The following is a 16,453-nucleotide window of genomic DNA, read 5'->3' as shown; positions in this document are numbered from 1 at the left end:
ACACACTGCCGGGAAAGAGCGACCTGTGTGGTTGACTATGAATGAGAAAGAACGACCGATTTACAAATTTTCACAGGAAAGAGCATCCCACGGTCGGTTCGTAGGGGAAGGAACGGAAGCGAGGGGCATTCCCAAAAGCAGAAGTCCCAGTTCTTGCCTGTATTGTCTTTCCTGCTTTTTACATTCCACATCCCTTCACCCAGAACAAAACGATGGGCAAATCCATCGAGGTCAACGTGGCCTCGTTCAACCAAGAACCGGCGGCGAAAGCAGCAGCACGCATTGTCGTGAGCAAGGACAACCTGCTCCAGCTCACAGGCACGCTGGACAACGACCGCCTCTGCACCATCGAGACCCTCAGCATCACCGATGGCCAACCCGTGTTGCGCGAGGCCAGTCTCTGGGCGTCGCCTGAGCCGTTGAAAAAGGGCCTCGCCCGCGTTTCCAAAGCGTTTCGTGAAGCCTGTGGAATCAGCGCGAATGAAAAGTGCCGCATCACCGTCGACGGGCGCACCCTGTCCGCGGCCGCTGAGGTGGACGTGGAGGACATCACGAACCGGGACGGCCTGGCGCCCGTGACCTCGTCGACACAAGCGATCGAGCTGTCCGGCTGGGCTACCATGCTTGAGGACCAGCTGGACCTTGCCGAGCTCGTGTACCCTGGCATGGTTGTTCGCGACGTGTACCACCGGCGGACGAAGCGAACGTTCCGCATCAGGGCTGTGGACGGCCGGACGGACGGCGTGGCCCGGTTTACGATGGATCAGACGAGCGTGCAGTTCACCGATGTAGCTGGCTCCTCTCGCGCAGGAATGCCCTCTCCAGCACTACCGCAGACGCCCAAGACTCCCAAGGCTTCACTTACTACCACGTTGCCATTGCGCTCGGCTGCAGCAGCGACAGCCTCGCCGACCGCATCGCCGTCAAGACGACTACAGTCCCGCACAGTGCCATCCTCACCAGCACTTAAACCAGCATCCAAGCTGCCGCAGACACCACCGGCAGAAGCAAACCAGTCGTCACCACCGACAGCCATCAAGCTCGACCAGATTGAGGGTCTGGATAAGGCCGTAAAGGAGCTGAACCGGTTCCTGACTTGCTTTGACCCGACCGTGAGCTACCCGCGCACTGGTCTTTCTTGTGCGGCGGTACTACAGGGCGACAAGGGCACGGGAAAGACGATGCTCCTTAACAGAATCACCTCGACTGGCTGGGGCACAGTGTTTCCCATCCGGCCAAACGACAAGTTGTCCTCCATCCAGGAGACGTTCCAGAAAGCATACGAGCAGCGGCCAAGTATTGTCACCATTGACAACATTCAGAAGCTGCTTATTGAGGAGCGGAATAACCGCACAGCGGTCATACAGGCGCTGTGCGATTTTCTTGACTCGAACGTCTACAATGGCGGACAGAGCACGCCTCCAGGCCTGCCTGGCTCGGAAGTTCCGCAGGTACCGCAGCTTATCGTCCTCGTCTCCTGTCTGGATTACCACAAGGACATCCCCGCCGATTTGCGGGAGCCTGGCCGCCTGTCCCACGTTATCGAGCTCCCCTTCCCCGACCCTGCTGGCCGCAGGGCCATCTTGCGCTCGTTCGACATGCCGTTGCCACCCGACCAAGGCGATCGCATGATCAAGGAGTTGAGCCACCAGACACACGCCTTTAACGGCCACGACTTGTTGAAGCTCTGGAACGAGGCGCTCCTATTCCGCCTACACAAGGCCGCCCTGGCGAGGGAGGAAACAGAAAAGAAAGAAGGCCAAATTGATGAGGCTTCTGCCAACGGCGATGGAGGTGCTGCCCTGCCACAAGCACACGGGGAGGAGCCGTTTTACGTGACGGAAGACGACTTCAAGGACGCTCGGAGGCGCGTGCGTCCCAGCCGCATGGACGGCATTGACGTCAAGCCGCGGCCGGTGTACTGGCACGACATCCACGGCCAGGCCGACCTCGTAATGGCGCTGCGGGAGCGCGTGGATATGATGAATCACCCGGAAAAGTACCGGCCGCGCATCAAGCCGTTTGCGCGCGGCTTCTTGCTGTACGGCCCGCCGGGCTGCTCCAAGACCATGGCGGCACAGGCGCTGGCCACGGAGAGCGAGCTCAACTACTTCTCGGTAAAAGGCGGCGAGTTGCTCAACCAGTATGTGGGCGAGACGGAGCGCAGCATCCGCGAGCTGTTTGACAAGGCGCGGCGCGCGTCGCCCGCCGTCATCTTTCTGGACGAGATTGACGCCCTCGGCGGCCGGCGGGCCAACTTTGGTGACGGCAGCGCGTCGTCCAGCCGCGGGCCCCAGATGGTGCCGGCCCTGCTGTCGGAGCTGGACGGCTTTGAGCCGCTCGACAAGGTGCTGGTGGTGGCGGCGACGAACCGGCCCGAGGCGCTAGACCCAGCGCTGCTGCGGACAGGCCGGTTTGACAAGCACTTTTATGTGCCGCCGCCAGACGAGCCGGCGCGGCGGGCCATCTTTGCCAGCTGGACCAAGGACATGCTGGTCAGTGCCGATTTGGACTTGGACCTGTTGGGCCGGGAATCGGCGCAGCTGTCGGGCGCCGAGATTCTGGGCATCTGCCAGAAAGCGGGCGAGAGCGCCAACCGGGCGTTCCTGAACGGGACGGGTCCTGAGTACATTACGACGGACGCATTTTTGACGGAGATCAAGCGGGCGCCCAAGACGATCACACCACTGATGCTGGACCACTTCGCCCGCTGGTCGCCGTCTTTCAAATAGAAGAGCAGGCTTTTTTTTCTTCTTTTTTTTCTTCTTTTTTTTTCTCATTTTATTTCCTAGATAGATATCCCTAGGCATCGGCATTCCGCTTTGTTTACCATAGATGACCCATATATAAGACCTTGACGATTTCTACACTTTTTACATGCATCGTTCGTCTCCCATAAAGCATTGCTTACTTGTCTCGTCGGTATTCCGCTCAGCACCCGTCTCAAGTCAACCGCCGGCGGTACACGCCCAGCATCCAACTGGCGCGCAGCACGGTCAGACCCATGGCCATGCGGATGCTGTCTTGGACCAGGTTCATCTTGCTGCCGTCGACCTCGTGCCAGCCCACGGGCACCTCGGCGACCTTGATGCCCGCGCTGGTGCCAATGATGCTGCCGTCGTGGGCCACAACGGGGGTCGCGGGCGCCGACTCGGCCAGCATGAGCATCTCAATGTCAAAGATCCAGCCCTCGGTGTGCATGTAGGGCACAATGTGGGGCAGGGCGTTGCGGCTAAACAGCTTGAAGCCACACTGGGTGTCGCCGATGCGCGAGGTGGCGGGGGGCGTCAGGATGGTCAGGACAAAGTGGAACGACTTCATCAGGAAATTGCGCAGCGCCGACCGCTGCACGACGGCGGCGCTACCGACGAGATGGGCGCGGCTGCCTATGGCGACGCCGCGGTCGGACGCGTCCACGACGACATCGCAGCCCTCAATCAGCTTGTCCAGGTCGCTGAAGCGCGAGGCGCCGTCGGCGTCGGCAAAGACGACGTAGGCGCCGCGGGCGTGGCGCAGGCCGTGGGTGACGCCACCGCCCTTGCCGCGGTTCTTGGCAAGGGTGACGACGCGCAGCACGTCGTGCAGGCCGCGGTCGCGGGCAAAGTCCAGGGCGACCTGGACGGTGTTGTCGCTGCTGGCGTCGTTGACAATCAGAATCTCGTAGCTAGAGGGCAGCTCGGTGTCGAGTGACGACGACGTCGACGCAGTGCCGTTGGAGTCGGCCCGGTCGGCGGGAAAGTCGTAGAGCACGGCGGCAGACGGGGCCTTTTTGCGCTTCGGTGCGGCCGTCGGCCTGCGTGTCTGCTGGCCCGGTTTTGACCGGCTTTGGGTCGACGGCTTCGGCCGGCCGAAGCGCTTGTCGCAGTAGTCAACCATCTCCTCGAGGGCGGGCAAGATGCGCTTGGCCTCGTTGTAGGCGGGTACTACAACGGTCAAGCCCACCTCCGCGGGCTCAATGGCGCCGAGGCTGTAGGCATTCTTGTCGCTGTCCTTGGCCGTCTCGGCAAGGTGCCGCTCTGCTAGCCACTTGTCGTACCAGCAAGGCAGCGGCCGTGTGACAACGGCTGCGTCCTTGCCGGTGCCGGTCGAAGGAGCACTTGTCTGGTAGGTCTTTTCGGAAGGAAAGGGTAGTCTTGGCTTGGGCGCAATGTGGCAGAGGAGCAGATAGCCGGCGATGCTGGCGACGGCAACGAGGGTCGTAAAGGCCAGGAGCAGCAACGGGATAGGAATCGAGAAGAGGGCGGCGAGGAGGGAGCCGACGAGGTCAAAGACGCCGGCCATAGCGGAGGAGGGGGCGAAGTCGTGGGGTGGGAGTTGTATGTGTGGTGTTTACTCCCCGGTCGTCGTTGATAGCATTCTCGATTTGTAGAATCGTTGGATCGAGGTCGTGATGTCGCGAGAGTGGGTTGTGCCTCGTTCTTATCGTTTCCTTGTCGACGATTGTCTCGGCCGTGCTGCTCAACAGCGGCCTAGCATCTCGAGAGAGCGAGAAGAAACAAGGCCGGAGAAGAGGGATTGAAAATGAAGAGAGAGTGACAGAAAGGAGAGAACGAGTCGAGGACAAAGAATACAGGAGAAGGTCGCGGTCGTAGGATACTGGGACACTAAGAAAAAGAAACGAACTTGAGATTCGTACTTTGTAGGAAAGAAAGTCGGTTGGGTGTGGACCGTGCTGGCCTGTCTCCCTCGTCGAGACAATATGCATTGGCGAAAGAGAGGAGAGAGAAGCTATTCCGCGTTTTGGAGACGAGGAGACGTGGAGTTGTGTTGGAGCAAGGTGGCAGCTTCTCTAGGGCAGGTGCTATGGTGCGACTTTGCAGGCGCCTTCCGCGTAATAATACGAACCAATTATGGGAAGGTGCGGACATGGTTCTGGGTGGCCACGCCCTGCCGATCCCCCACTGTATTTACAGGCACTCAGCACTTCGCAGTACAGCGCTAAAGCGCACCGTAATTAAGTGCCGCGATTACGTCGTATGACTTCGACGATTTCGTCAACAAACAGGCAAAGCCGTGAATTGGTTGACGTATCGTACGGAGGACACAGTACTCTACGAGAAGGTGAGTACGGTAACATACGAGGCCGACGTTGATCACGGTCAACGTCGAAACCTCCAGTGCATCGCCAACGTACGGAGGGATATCTTGGAAGATTACGAGCTGCAAAGCATCGAAATCTTTCAATATTGTATTATTTGTCTCCCTGTCTACGACACACAAGCTACTCAAATGCAGATATAAGGGCGCACACTCGTCACAGTAGGGGCAAACGCAAGATTAGCAAAAAGTGCGCTGGGGCGGTTAAGGTCCGAGAGTTGACCACCTGTCGGCTTGGCACAAATCCGGACACTCGCGCTCCCAGGCCGTTCTTTCTATTTTCTCTTTATTTTTCCTAGTTTCTTGTTGTCCTATTCTACTCCTGGCAGTCCGACATGGGTATCTTATGATGCCACGGCGCGTGCTTGGCGACGAATGTGCGGTAATGGCGAAGTGGTGAAACGGGATGATGGGTAGAGCTCTTGCAGGCCCTGAAGCGTCCCCCATCCGCGCCACTTAGATGGCCAGACGCTCGACCTTGTCCTTGAGGGCCTTGATCGGGCCAGCCAGGTCGCTGGCCTCGTTGGTGCTGATGCTGGCAGCAATCACGGCGCGGCTGACGCCGCAAGCGCGGCCCAGAGCGACCTTGCTCGGCACAAACACGTAGGGCGTGTTCTTGTCCTCGCACAGCAGGGGAATGTGCAGCAGGATGGCAAGCGGGTTGGCGTCCGCGGCGAGAATGGCAATCTCGCAGGTGTTGCGGTTCAGGGCCTTGGTGACCTCGTTGGCACCCTTCTTGGCCTGGCGGTAGTGGGTGGCAGACTGGAGGAGGTCGAGGATCTCCTGCGAGAGGGCAGGGTCGGCCAGAGGCCAGGCTGGAAGAGGAGTTAGTTCATGACGAAGAGAAGGAGGGAAAGACGTGTATTGAGCACTGGGCATTGCGCGCAGCTTGAGAGACGGAAACGTACCAGCAGATTCCTTGTTACCAGACATTTTTCAGGTGGTTCAAAGAGCGTCGGGACGACAAGAAAAGAGAAAAAAAAGTTGAACGACGTTGATGCTAAAGAGTAAAAAAAAGGGGGATGTTTCTGGTGGCTCGCCTGTGGGAGGTTCACTGCCGTTGGTTGCGGGAAAATGTGAAAGAAGTGCGTTTGCGTGATGACGAGAGAGTGTGAAAAGAGCAAGCGAAAAAAGCTTCACTTTTTTGGCTGAGCGGGAACTTTTTTCGGCAGAATCTCTCACCGCTTTCAAAGCCAGCGCTGCAGGATTTTTTTCGCGATTCGTGAACTGCACGAGTTGAATCACGTGCAGTACTCATTTGGTACCCGCTATTTTGGTCTTACTTAAGTCGTGGCAACAGCCAATCAAAACACCGTCACCAACTAACACGCCCAACTAGGAAACTCAATTTTGAAGCATCAACATGTAATTCGTATGTTGCTGAGAGCTCAAACCACTGTCCGCACCCCTTGTAAATGAAATAGTTCACCAGGTGTATGTGCAGAAATAAGGCGTCCAAAACAGGTGCAGTTGATGGCAAGTTGTCGTGTCATCAGTCAGGCAATGTTAGGAGAAAATATATTGAAATGTTTCGCCGAACATGGGAACGAGGACAAGTACAACGACGGATAAAAAAAATCGAATCGGCAGTCGTTTTAGTAGTTAGGAAAGCGACAGTACCATTTCGTGCCTAACATATTTCTGCAGCATGATAAGTACATATCCCACGAGCTCAAATCTAGCTGTATCTCTGTCCTGAATATCCAATAGTAAACGCCAAATTCAATGAAAGAATATATGATGGCAACATGTCTGCAGAAACAGCAGGAGCAAAATGAAAAAGATAACCAATAATTAGTAAGGTAACGTCCAGATATAACGCCAATTATCATCTGCCAATGCGATGCAACTTATGACCAAGGTGCGGAATGTGAACCTGACAGTAGAAGGAACGACGTGAAAAGTAAGGGGCAAAGGATATCAAAACGAGCGGCAAAGAAAAGACTATCAAATTTCAAATTGAGACTGGTTGGAGGCATGCTGTAAGGGGCTCCTCAAGTTGGCACGTTGTTGTCGAGTAGACTCGCTCTTCTGCGGCAGACGCTAACTGGGCTTCGCGGTTGTCCGATTTTGACAGCGGATTCTTTGAAGCCGCAGTCTCGGCCATAACCAAACTCAGAGTCGAGCAGGAGTCGATGAACGTATGGGCTGGTGAGGGACGGGGTGAGCCAATCGTGGTAGGTACCAGGGTGCGCTCTGTGGACAGCCGAGAATGGCCCACTGGGTGCTGTATGTGTGGAATGCTAGGCTCACCGATCCTAACATGTTGTCCATAAGGATTCAGTTGCCTCCTGCGTTCTTGAATACCCGTTGATGGAAGATCGTACTGGCTGGGCATAATGGAGGTGGAGCTGTTGGAGTTGCAATTGCGGGTACTCTTGGATTTTGTTGTGCCGGACGGAAATACCCTCATCTCGATAGATTCCATGCTTGAAGGGCCGTGCTCTCCGCAAGTCTCTCCATAGTAGCCTAAGTTGCCGTCTGGGTACATTGGTTGAAAATAAGTGGCGCACTGTTAGTACGGAGTCGTTTCTGAATACAGCATGACGGTAGAGACGTTGCTGCAGTATTGGTACAAAGAAGACGTGCAATGCTCTCAAGACGACTTGAGGGTAATTTTGGAAATCACACCTTTGTTCGTGGAGCTCTTCTGCGGCCCAAAAGACGCCGCCGAGTATGTCGAAGGTGACGTGGATGGAGATGAAGAAGGCGAGGATCTGGAAGTCGATGATTCTGAGGAAACAGCTTGTGATACTGACGACGTGTGGGCACTTTGAGAGTGGTACGGCCCGTTTCGAGAAGCCTCAAGATGTGACATGCGGGCACGGACAAGCTCTGCATCCAGACTACTCAAGCTCAACTGGCTGAATGCGGCTGATGTACCCGGAGTGGTATGTGAGCTTCTCAGAGAGGCCCTGCTACTAGCGTTTCCAAGACGGCGGCCGTATTTCTTGCTGCTGCTGTCCGCGTGCACGTCGACATGCAGAGGGCTCATTATAGACGAGCTTGCCGGCCGTGGTGGCCGTAACAATTGGCCAGCTAGCTTGGCGTTGCGTTTTATGTTGTTCTCCCGGATCCGCTCGGCGTCGTCCCGCATCCAGCCGGCCGGAGCTCCCATAAGGGCGTCTGCAGCTGCGTGTGTCGGAACATGGACGTATCGCGGCTTGGCTAGCTCATCTTTCTGCTTTCCAAGTTGCTTTTCGGAGGGTTTGCTGACCGACTGCTCTTTAGCCTGTCGGGCTTTTTTAACGATAGAGAAAAAAGACATTGCGATCGGTGAGGTTGCGTGTTACTTTCTGTAAAAGAGGACAGGGGGTGAGTGATATAGGGGAATCAATGAGATGGGGTGAGTAGGTTTTTCGTGGTTGAGAAAAAGAGCGACAGTGGAGAGTTCGTGTTCGCGCAGATATCTATTCAAATGTCCCAATGCAGGAGAGAGAAACAAAGAAAATCAGGTGTTGTGCTTTGTTTCTGGAACCTGTTTGAGACAAAAGGCTGGTTTAGGAATGACCTGATGGAAAAATTGGAGATGAGGACGTCTGCAGCCTTTTAAGGAAGCTGGCGCGCAGGCAGTACAGTTCTTGTGAGTAAAGAAAGGCGTGAGGAAGAGATAGGTGGACTGAGTACAAAAAGAGCTCGCTGAGATGGGGCCATGTACTGGAAGCTTTTCTGGTTTTAAATAATACAGCACGCCTTGGAGGTAAAAAGGAATTAAAAATATACAAAAAAAAGAAATAAGCAAGGGTGCTTACGAGGCGAAAGGGAATAAACGTCCTGGAAGTTCAACTTGGCCGGGAGGAACAGGGGTAAGGTGGAGTTGGTGTTGTCGTAGGCGGACGGTGTGAGGGTGTGTGAGAAGCGGTAGGCGTCTCTCGACTCCTCCCGGAAACTCGGACAGGGGTGAAGGGCATCTGCGGCTGATTCGCTCCATTAGTGGACTGTGAAAAACAGAAGAAAAATAAGCAAAAGAAAAGGAAAAAAGGGACGATCTGAGAAACCATGATGGCAACAGAAACTAACTGCAAACTCCGACCAAATGAAGAGTTCTGAAACAATAAAACAGAAACCATTGGAAGAAAGCATTTTCACTGGAACAATCTAGATTTCGTAGCCACGAGGATCGAAATCATTGCCGGATTGTCTGTGCACTTACGAAGAACGACAGCGTTGCCAGAAATATCGGCTCGTCCCGAAGGCCAGGATCAATCTCTCTTGCAAACAGTTAGCGAGCCTAGACAGAGACTGCAACAGACAAACAGGCTTTTGATCAACCCGTCTCAAAAAGGGCTGGCAAAAATACAATTTCAAAAATTCCGATAATAATGTGCCAGCCATTTGCTGTCGGTGGTCAATGCATACTGTACACAGGAAATGTCCTAGATGGATTAGTTTTAATGGAGCCAATGTATAGCTAGGTTAAACCGAAGCGGCGGGAAGGTCTCACCTGATAAGGAAACATGGGGAAACACAAACCAGTGACAGAGACAAGATGGGCGCGGTTGGAAGAACGATCCAGATTCGGCGATCGTCACTGGAAGAAGCAAGCGCACGGCTCAGAGCAAAGAAGACGAAACAGACTCGAAAAATCGGAGCAGCTGAAAGCAAAAGGCCTGCAGATTCGAAATGGGAAGCTGTTCGCGGAAGTATTTCAGTGCTTTTCGTCTTTTTCGTTTCACGTTTGGGGGCCGTGGCATTATACGTATGACTTCGGCGGAGGATGACGGGTGAGTAAGTCGTTCAGCTGGTCCTTTGCTAGAAACTGTCAAAGCACGGGATATTATGCGGTATCCGTCGAAATCTAGACTTCATGAAAACGAGGCCAATATGTATGATTCCATCTTTTCGTGAGTGTTGCTCCCTAATCGGAGTGTTCTCGTCACATTTCCGGTTGTGCCAGACGTGGCAGTCTTTGTTGTCGCACTCAGGGGTTTGTCACGTCCATGCCAGTGGCGTCCAAAAAGTCGTCGTATATTTTACGAGACGCCCGGTTTCTGGCGTCTCTAAAATAGAATGCCGTGGTATTTGTGCCTCCTCGGATTGCCTACATCCTTGTCCTCGCACGACAAGGGTAGCTTGCCGCTACGGTTTGGCTCGAGAGAAAATGAGGAGGCGGTCAAAAGTTGAGCGTCGGTTTGTTGTGGCTGTATTCGCGTGATACAGAAATCTCGTTGCTCTAGGATGACAGAGGAACAATGTATAGGTATACGAAGGTGGAAAAGTTAAAGGCGTACGTTGGGTGACATGCTTTTCGCCAAGATAACAGGCCTCGACACGACAAGACGAAAAACGAACGCCACTCTTTGTCTGTTTGACTCTGGGAGATCTCCTCGTCAGTCTCCCTGATCCTAGTCGTGTTCTGCAGGGGCTAAGAGGCGCTTTGCAACGCCGACAGGCGTAGATAGGATGAATGAGACGGCTTTTCGCTGGCGAGCGAAATAATTTTGATACTGGCTGCCAAGGCTTTTGTCTGCTTCTTATGTATTGCTGCAGAGGTCCGCTTCCGAGTTGTCTTCACCTTGCTGGAAGCCATAATGTCGGGTTGGGACCCGGAACGGTGGAGATTTATTGACAGCTGGGCAAATTTTGTTTTCTTTGGCTGTCGCAGGTCGCGGCGTCGGGCGTACAATGTCGAGCTGTCTATAAAAATGAAAGATAAGAAGAAATGGCGAAAAGGGACCAAAGGAGGAGAAAAAGAAATCTCAAGATGAGACAGGAAACAATGCTCCGAAGATACTGACATAACGGGAAGTGGCAGAAGTCGTCACTTCGAAATATTTGGAAAGAAGGTGCCCGCAGACAGAACAAGGCCGAAATAGGAAAGTCGCAACCCAAACCGTGTAGCACCTGCCTCGTCCGCCCAAACTGGCAACACAAAAAAGGAAAGAGAAATAAGGTCTCCCTTACACGGCACAGGGCAGTCACGTCTTTGCCCTGCTTCCCCGACAAATGGTCGTATGGTGGAGGATCTTCCTTTGCCGTGCCTCCTTCTGTCCACGTCCAACTTTGTTCTTGCCGCCGTTCCGAGGTCCTGTCAGTGACAGAGTACCGATCCATTCGACTAGTGACAATAATAGGAGCGTAATGTCTGCAGAGAGACTTGTCAACCAGCACCCACGGCGCAAATTCTCACTCCAGGCCTATCACCAAACACAGACCTGGGTTGAATCAACCTACCATTTTGAGTCCTTTTGAGTAGACAAGGCCATGCATTCGACTGAGGCACGTTGTCGTTGCCATTATCCCCGTTTGTCGACCGTCGCCAGTGCCTCATCGCGGCTCGATGTTGTATAAGAGGGCACTGCGGACCTCCGATACGTCTTTTTGAAGACTCTATGTTCGTGTTTTCATATTCAGCCCTCTTTTGTTGGACAAGGCTGGCCACGAACGTGTCCGAGAGTCGCCATTATCCCTCCAGACTGATCATCTGCAAGCGCAGCTCTGATTGGTTTCTGATCTCAGGCTGCCTATCAGCTGCGTTATACGAAGTGCAGGGTATATTGACCTCCCGTCTTATTCTCGCCTCTATTAATTAACTTTTGTCACCTTTTTCTAGACAAAAGGCCCGCTGGCATCTGTGACATGCCGCCCGAAGGGCAACTTAAAGCTGTGCCACGTATATGACGAAATCCGGGCAGAGGGTGCTTTGCCAAACCCTATCTCTCAATGTCCTCCTTCCTCATGGGTCTCGTTACAAAGAACGTGATATTGGTTTGCCGAATCACGAGCCGACGAAATATGTGTCTGGACGACATGGTCCAGCTCGAGAGAGTCGGTTTGCGGCGCAACATCCCGCACATTTCATATGAACTTATCCAAGTACAACAAACAAGATGAGAGGTGCAGCGTGCTACCTTTTCACTCGCACCTTTACTACTCGCCTTGGTTGCACACAACTTACAACCACAACCCTGGTTTTGGGAGATGGCTTTTGGCCCCCTCCCCGGTTTCTTTAAAGCTGCATTAGCCTGTTCCTTCGGGCTTACATACCCACGTTGACACTGACGTCCATTCCAAGTGAGCCAAAATGCATCATCTCAGGTGTTGAAATAAGGCAAAAGCGCCGCCTTAATTGGAAGACGAGAAAAACGAGTAAAACGACGAACGTCTTAAGTCCCAAATCCTACCATAAGCTTCATAGATTTAAACGGCATCATTACGAACGTCAGGGAACGAGAGCGTCGCAGGCATCAATACCGGCCGTCGTGCTTGTGGAGAGGTCGTAGAAACCTGGCGGGCTGAAGCGCGGACATCTTGTAGCTTTCAAGTTGTCTCCTTCCGAGGTGGGTTCTTGGGACTCACGTACTTGCATGGTTGCTTCTGAGTCTTATTTTTTTGGTTCAAAGACTCTTCTTTGAAGGTGACTTTAACCGGGCCCATACCTTGATGATGTGACTAAAAAGGCTTGCTCCTGACACTTCATGTCCGGTCGCCGCATTGGCCTATCACATTCTCTTTTACTTTTTCAGTCAACACGTGTCAATAAAATGGCAGGGTTCCGACAAAAACAACGAGGAGTATCGCGAGAACCGTCTTAACTAGGATTTTACGACAGCGACGAAAGCGGTCAGCCGAAATGGAAAAGTTCTCACCTGTCAGATAAAAGAATGGGGGTGTCGAGTGACCGAGTCTACGAACACATTAACTTTAACTTGAGCAGCGATAATGTGTGACAGGGCCTTCAATTTTTTCCCTCGTGCTCATGTCTAGACTCTTCCTCCAACCAATTGACTACACTTTTTGGCTTTCGGATCAGAGCAGGAAGACAACACCGTTTTTCTGGAATGACTCTCCCAGATTGACCAAAGCGCTGAGGAAGCACGCCACGTAATTCGTACATCAGTCCTCCTCTCGTCGTTCGATACGACTTCGGCACGGGCGGCGGGACTAGCCAAGACTGGTTCGTGCTGGGCCTGTACCGATGGCCCAAAAGAGTTTGGGCAGATTGAGGAGCATCACAGATATGACGCCCTAGCATTGGTATTGCCGGCCGTTGCTTGCCTTGCCGCAAGGTTGTTGCAAATGCCAAGGCTAACCCTAGCCATGGCAGGCCAAGCTTTAGGAGGTGCGATGAAAGCTTGGGAGATGTTGTCATAAGCTTACACGGATGGACATGGTTGTTTCGCTGTCGAAAAGAGTATCGTGAAAGAAACAAATTCAAAAGTGGAGGCTGTTTAAAAAGTACACTTAATGAACGGACAGGCGCGCAGAAGCTACCTTACAACACATATGAGAATCAAAACGCTTACAAAGGGGTTACCATACAAAGGATCGTTTGTGGCTCGAATATTAAGAAATGGGAGTGAAAACGCTCGCAATGCCTAAGTGCAATAACGGATAGCAGAGATTGTCATGGATTGATGTGTAGTAATACAAAGAACATGTCTACTGCAAACGTATCTATTTATTTTATAAGGTAAGGTCGAATAAACGAAATATTATCATGTTTTGCTGGTTATTTTATTTCATTAAAAAGGATCATATTTAAAATCATATTTCCTAATTTGATAAAAAAATCTGAATAAACTAAGTAATAACACGTATAAATAACATTATAATGGACGTATTAAAAATACCATGAAAATGAAGACGACGAATAAATTGAGACTATTAAATCGGAAATCATCAAACTATTTCCACCGATCAAACCAAGCACGGCGCCCCGTCCAAGTGGTAGTCGGTGCCTGAAGTTGGACTGAGGCGCGGACAGTCAATTTTCTCATACCAAATCTCGATACAGCTACCCTCCACCTCAACAACCATCCGAATTATACGACCATCCTTATCTATATTTTTGCTTGCAGATAGAGGGCAGAACTAAATGTCTGGAATTCATACACCAGCCCTGATATTGGAGTTAACACCATTGCCAAACCGACATCAAGCAGAACGATCAGATTATGTTGCCCGGCCCTGCCCATCCAAAGGGACCTGTCTCGCCCTCATCAAGGCGGCCACGTTCCCGGTCATGTTTCTTTGTCGAGTGAGGTCCGAGTGACTCGAAATGCGAAAGGCTGACGCCCGTGTGTCATTAAACTCCTGATAGGCCTTCATTCACGACCTGGGTGACCTAAATTTGGTGCTTCAATATCAACCTACCACTGGCCGGCGATATGTTCATTCTTTGTTTTGGTTAATCTACACATCACAAGCCGACAAGGTGCCGACGGCGGCTTGACCTTCGGACAGAACCTTCCCAGACGTTCTTCGTCAGTTGCTTCATTGGTGCTCACCAGGCAATGATCTGTCGGTATTTCGTCCACAAGCAACAGCATGCCAGGATGAAACTTGGAACAGATAAGACTGAAATCTGGCTGTCAAGTGTACTACGCCGTCGAGAGTGGCGTTCATCGACACCGGTGTGCTCACCAGCTGCAACGGCTACTATATGCTTCGGTGCGGCCTGGATGTTGTTTGGCCAGACGCGATGTTGACGTGAAATTTTTCTGCATTCGGGAACGCCAGCTTTCGGTTGAAGACGTTTGTAGGTATATGAATGTTGGACTTGTGTCAATATGGTGAAGTGTATATAGTAGAATGTCCCTGTTGTACCAGAAGATGGTATATGTTGCGATTTGGAGGAATCAAACAGGGAAAGGGGCTGGCAGTGTAGTTTGTCTTCCGACCTGGGGCACTGGCGAGAGCCTCTTACTTCTATCCTGTAGGTTTTCATGGGCAGCTGAGCCGGATACGGTTCTCTCTCGCTGCTGGTTTAAGCAAGCTCAAAGCAAGGCAGAGGATAATGGAGGATACTCTTCTTACCGTGAAGGCTTAAGCTCTGTTGGTGTAGTAGGTACACCGTCTTCTGTATTCAATATCAAGAACAACTCAATGTATCGTGATGATGGTGGCGTCATCGATTGGCGTCACGAATGACGAGTAACTGAAGGCCACAGGTATGTGGATAAGAGTGCGGTTCTACCGTGCCAAGAGTGCCGAGAGTGTTTTTGGCGATAGTCCGAGCGGATCGTTTGCAGCATCCTGGATTGCGGTGATTATCTTTTAATGCCGGTTTTTTGAAAGACGAAAAGCTGTGACAACCAAGGGCTGTTGTTTGAGGAGTGATATTCGATAGACGGCTGCGGGCTCATACCGATGTGTCTTCATCCACAGACTCGAAAGTACCACCGTGCTTATTTCCTGTTATCTCAAACACGCATTAGAAAAGCACAACTTCAAAGACGAGACCCGAGCCATTGGATTAGCCACGGCAACTCATATCCTCCAGAACTGGTGCTAATCAAGTCGTCTGTACGGGCTGTGTGGTCCTCGTTAAGGGTTGCATCTACCGTTCGCACCCAAGCCTATACTGAGGTTGGCACAATATTCTTTATTTCTTACTTATCGTTTTTTTTTCGCGGTTTGATAGATATTTTTTTTTTTTTTTTACTTTCCGGCTTCTGCTGAAGAGACAGCCCGAAATCGGCTTTTCTTGATATTTACTTGTGCGTTGGAATCGGCTATTGGGGGGACGGCGGTGTTGACGGACGAGCAATAGGACAAGTTCAATTGTGTGCAAGACGGGAAAGGTGTTTCATGCAACTCTCATGATCGCCGTTAAACGCGTGGTGGCCGTTGTGTTTTCTGTGAGACATTGGGCAGCCGCGACGGAGAGAATCGCACCTGCTGTTTTGGTGTCTTGCGCTTGTAAGTCGAGGAACGTGGAGGTGGTGCTCCGTGCCGGAGCATTACCGTTTTGTCCACCCACACCCAACGGACGAAAGAGGGAAGCGCCCACACAAGCCGGGCGGCTAGCAACGCGCATGCTTAGGCCAGACACAGTGCTGAACTACATAGCGCACTGTACCGTCCCCAAAATCCGAGCACGCGCGCTGGGTAGGAGCGCCCAACTGTGCCTGCCTGATTTGCCGATGCTTGGCGTGTCCTGCCTATCGTGGCAATTCACTGAGCTGCTGTCTGAAAGTATGATGCGCACTTGTCCTCTGGGGAGGGGCTCTCGAAAAGGAAAGAGCAGCCCACAGACTAGGCTTGCATCGCCAAACCGGAAGCGTCGCCAGCATTTTTCGACTTCTTTTTCTCAGAGTCCTATTCAAGCTACACAACAGTGTTTATCAACGCGCCGTCTGGGCCGCACCACCCTGCATCGCGTGGTGCTAGGCCTGCATTCATACTGTGCAAGACGCCAGTCAGGCAGCGCTAAAGCACTGCAAGCTCCGGCGCACTGCGTGAACGGTCTTAGCACACATATTATCTATTTTTCTTCTTCCGTGGCCTTCTGGACCCTTTTACTTTCCACCACCCCTGCTTGCTGTCCCTTCTTCTCTGCATGGAATTGGCCAGGTGCGGTCCTCGGCACCCACCACTTTCTTGCCGCTCTGCCCAACCCAGCACCCCCAAC

At 52.4% G+C, this 16,453-nt stretch overlaps 4 protein-coding genes across 4 annotated transcripts; 1 reads left to right on the top strand and 3 right to left on the bottom strand.

Moving 5' to 3' along the window:
* Window positions 1-212: 212 nt before the first annotated feature.
* On the top strand, window positions 213-2,732 carry SPSK_03071 (AAA family ATPase; the record flags this gene model as incomplete). Its single annotated transcript, XM_016729914.1, has 1 exon — window positions 213-2,732. One exon carries the CDS (start codon window positions 213-215, stop codon window positions 2,730-2,732), a length of 2,520 nt encoding a protein of 839 aa, XP_016585144.1.
* Window positions 2,733-2,943: 211 nt separating this feature from the next.
* Window positions 2,944-4,281, bottom strand: SPSK_03383 (dolichyl-phosphate beta-glucosyltransferase; the record flags this gene model as incomplete). Its single annotated transcript, XM_016730221.1, has 1 exon — window positions 2,944-4,281. One exon carries the CDS (start codon window positions 4,279-4,281, stop codon window positions 2,944-2,946), a length of 1,338 nt encoding a protein of 445 aa, XP_016585143.1.
* Window positions 4,282-5,553: 1,272 nt separating this feature from the next.
* Window positions 5,554-6,030, bottom strand: SPSK_03688 (U4/U6 small nuclear ribonucleoprotein SNU13; the record flags this gene model as incomplete). The annotated part of the gene is made up of 2 exons (XM_016730523.1): window positions 5,554-5,912; window positions 6,006-6,030. 2 exons carry the CDS (start codon window positions 6,028-6,030, stop codon window positions 5,554-5,556), a joined length of 384 nt encoding a protein of 127 aa, XP_016585142.1.
* A 1,021-nt stretch (window positions 6,031-7,051) lies between these two features.
* SPSK_03391 (uncharacterized protein) lies at window positions 7,052-8,365 on the bottom strand (the record flags this gene model as incomplete). Its single annotated transcript, XM_016730229.1, has 2 exons — window positions 7,052-7,578; window positions 7,729-8,365. The coding sequence occupies 2 exons, from the start codon at window positions 8,363-8,365 to the stop codon at window positions 7,052-7,054; spliced, it is 1,164 nt and encodes a 387-aa protein (XP_016585141.1).
* Window positions 8,366-16,453: the final 8,088 nt, after the last annotated feature.

The sequence above is a fragment of the Sporothrix schenckii genome (genome assembly GCF_000961545.1).
Source record: "Sporothrix schenckii 1099-18 chromosome Unknown Cont47, whole genome shotgun sequence".
NCBI lineage: Eukaryota > Fungi > Ascomycota > Sordariomycetes > Ophiostomatales > Ophiostomataceae > Sporothrix > Sporothrix schenckii.
Note: the sequence above shows the minus strand (reverse complement) of the source record. Positions and strands in the feature narration are given on the sequence as shown.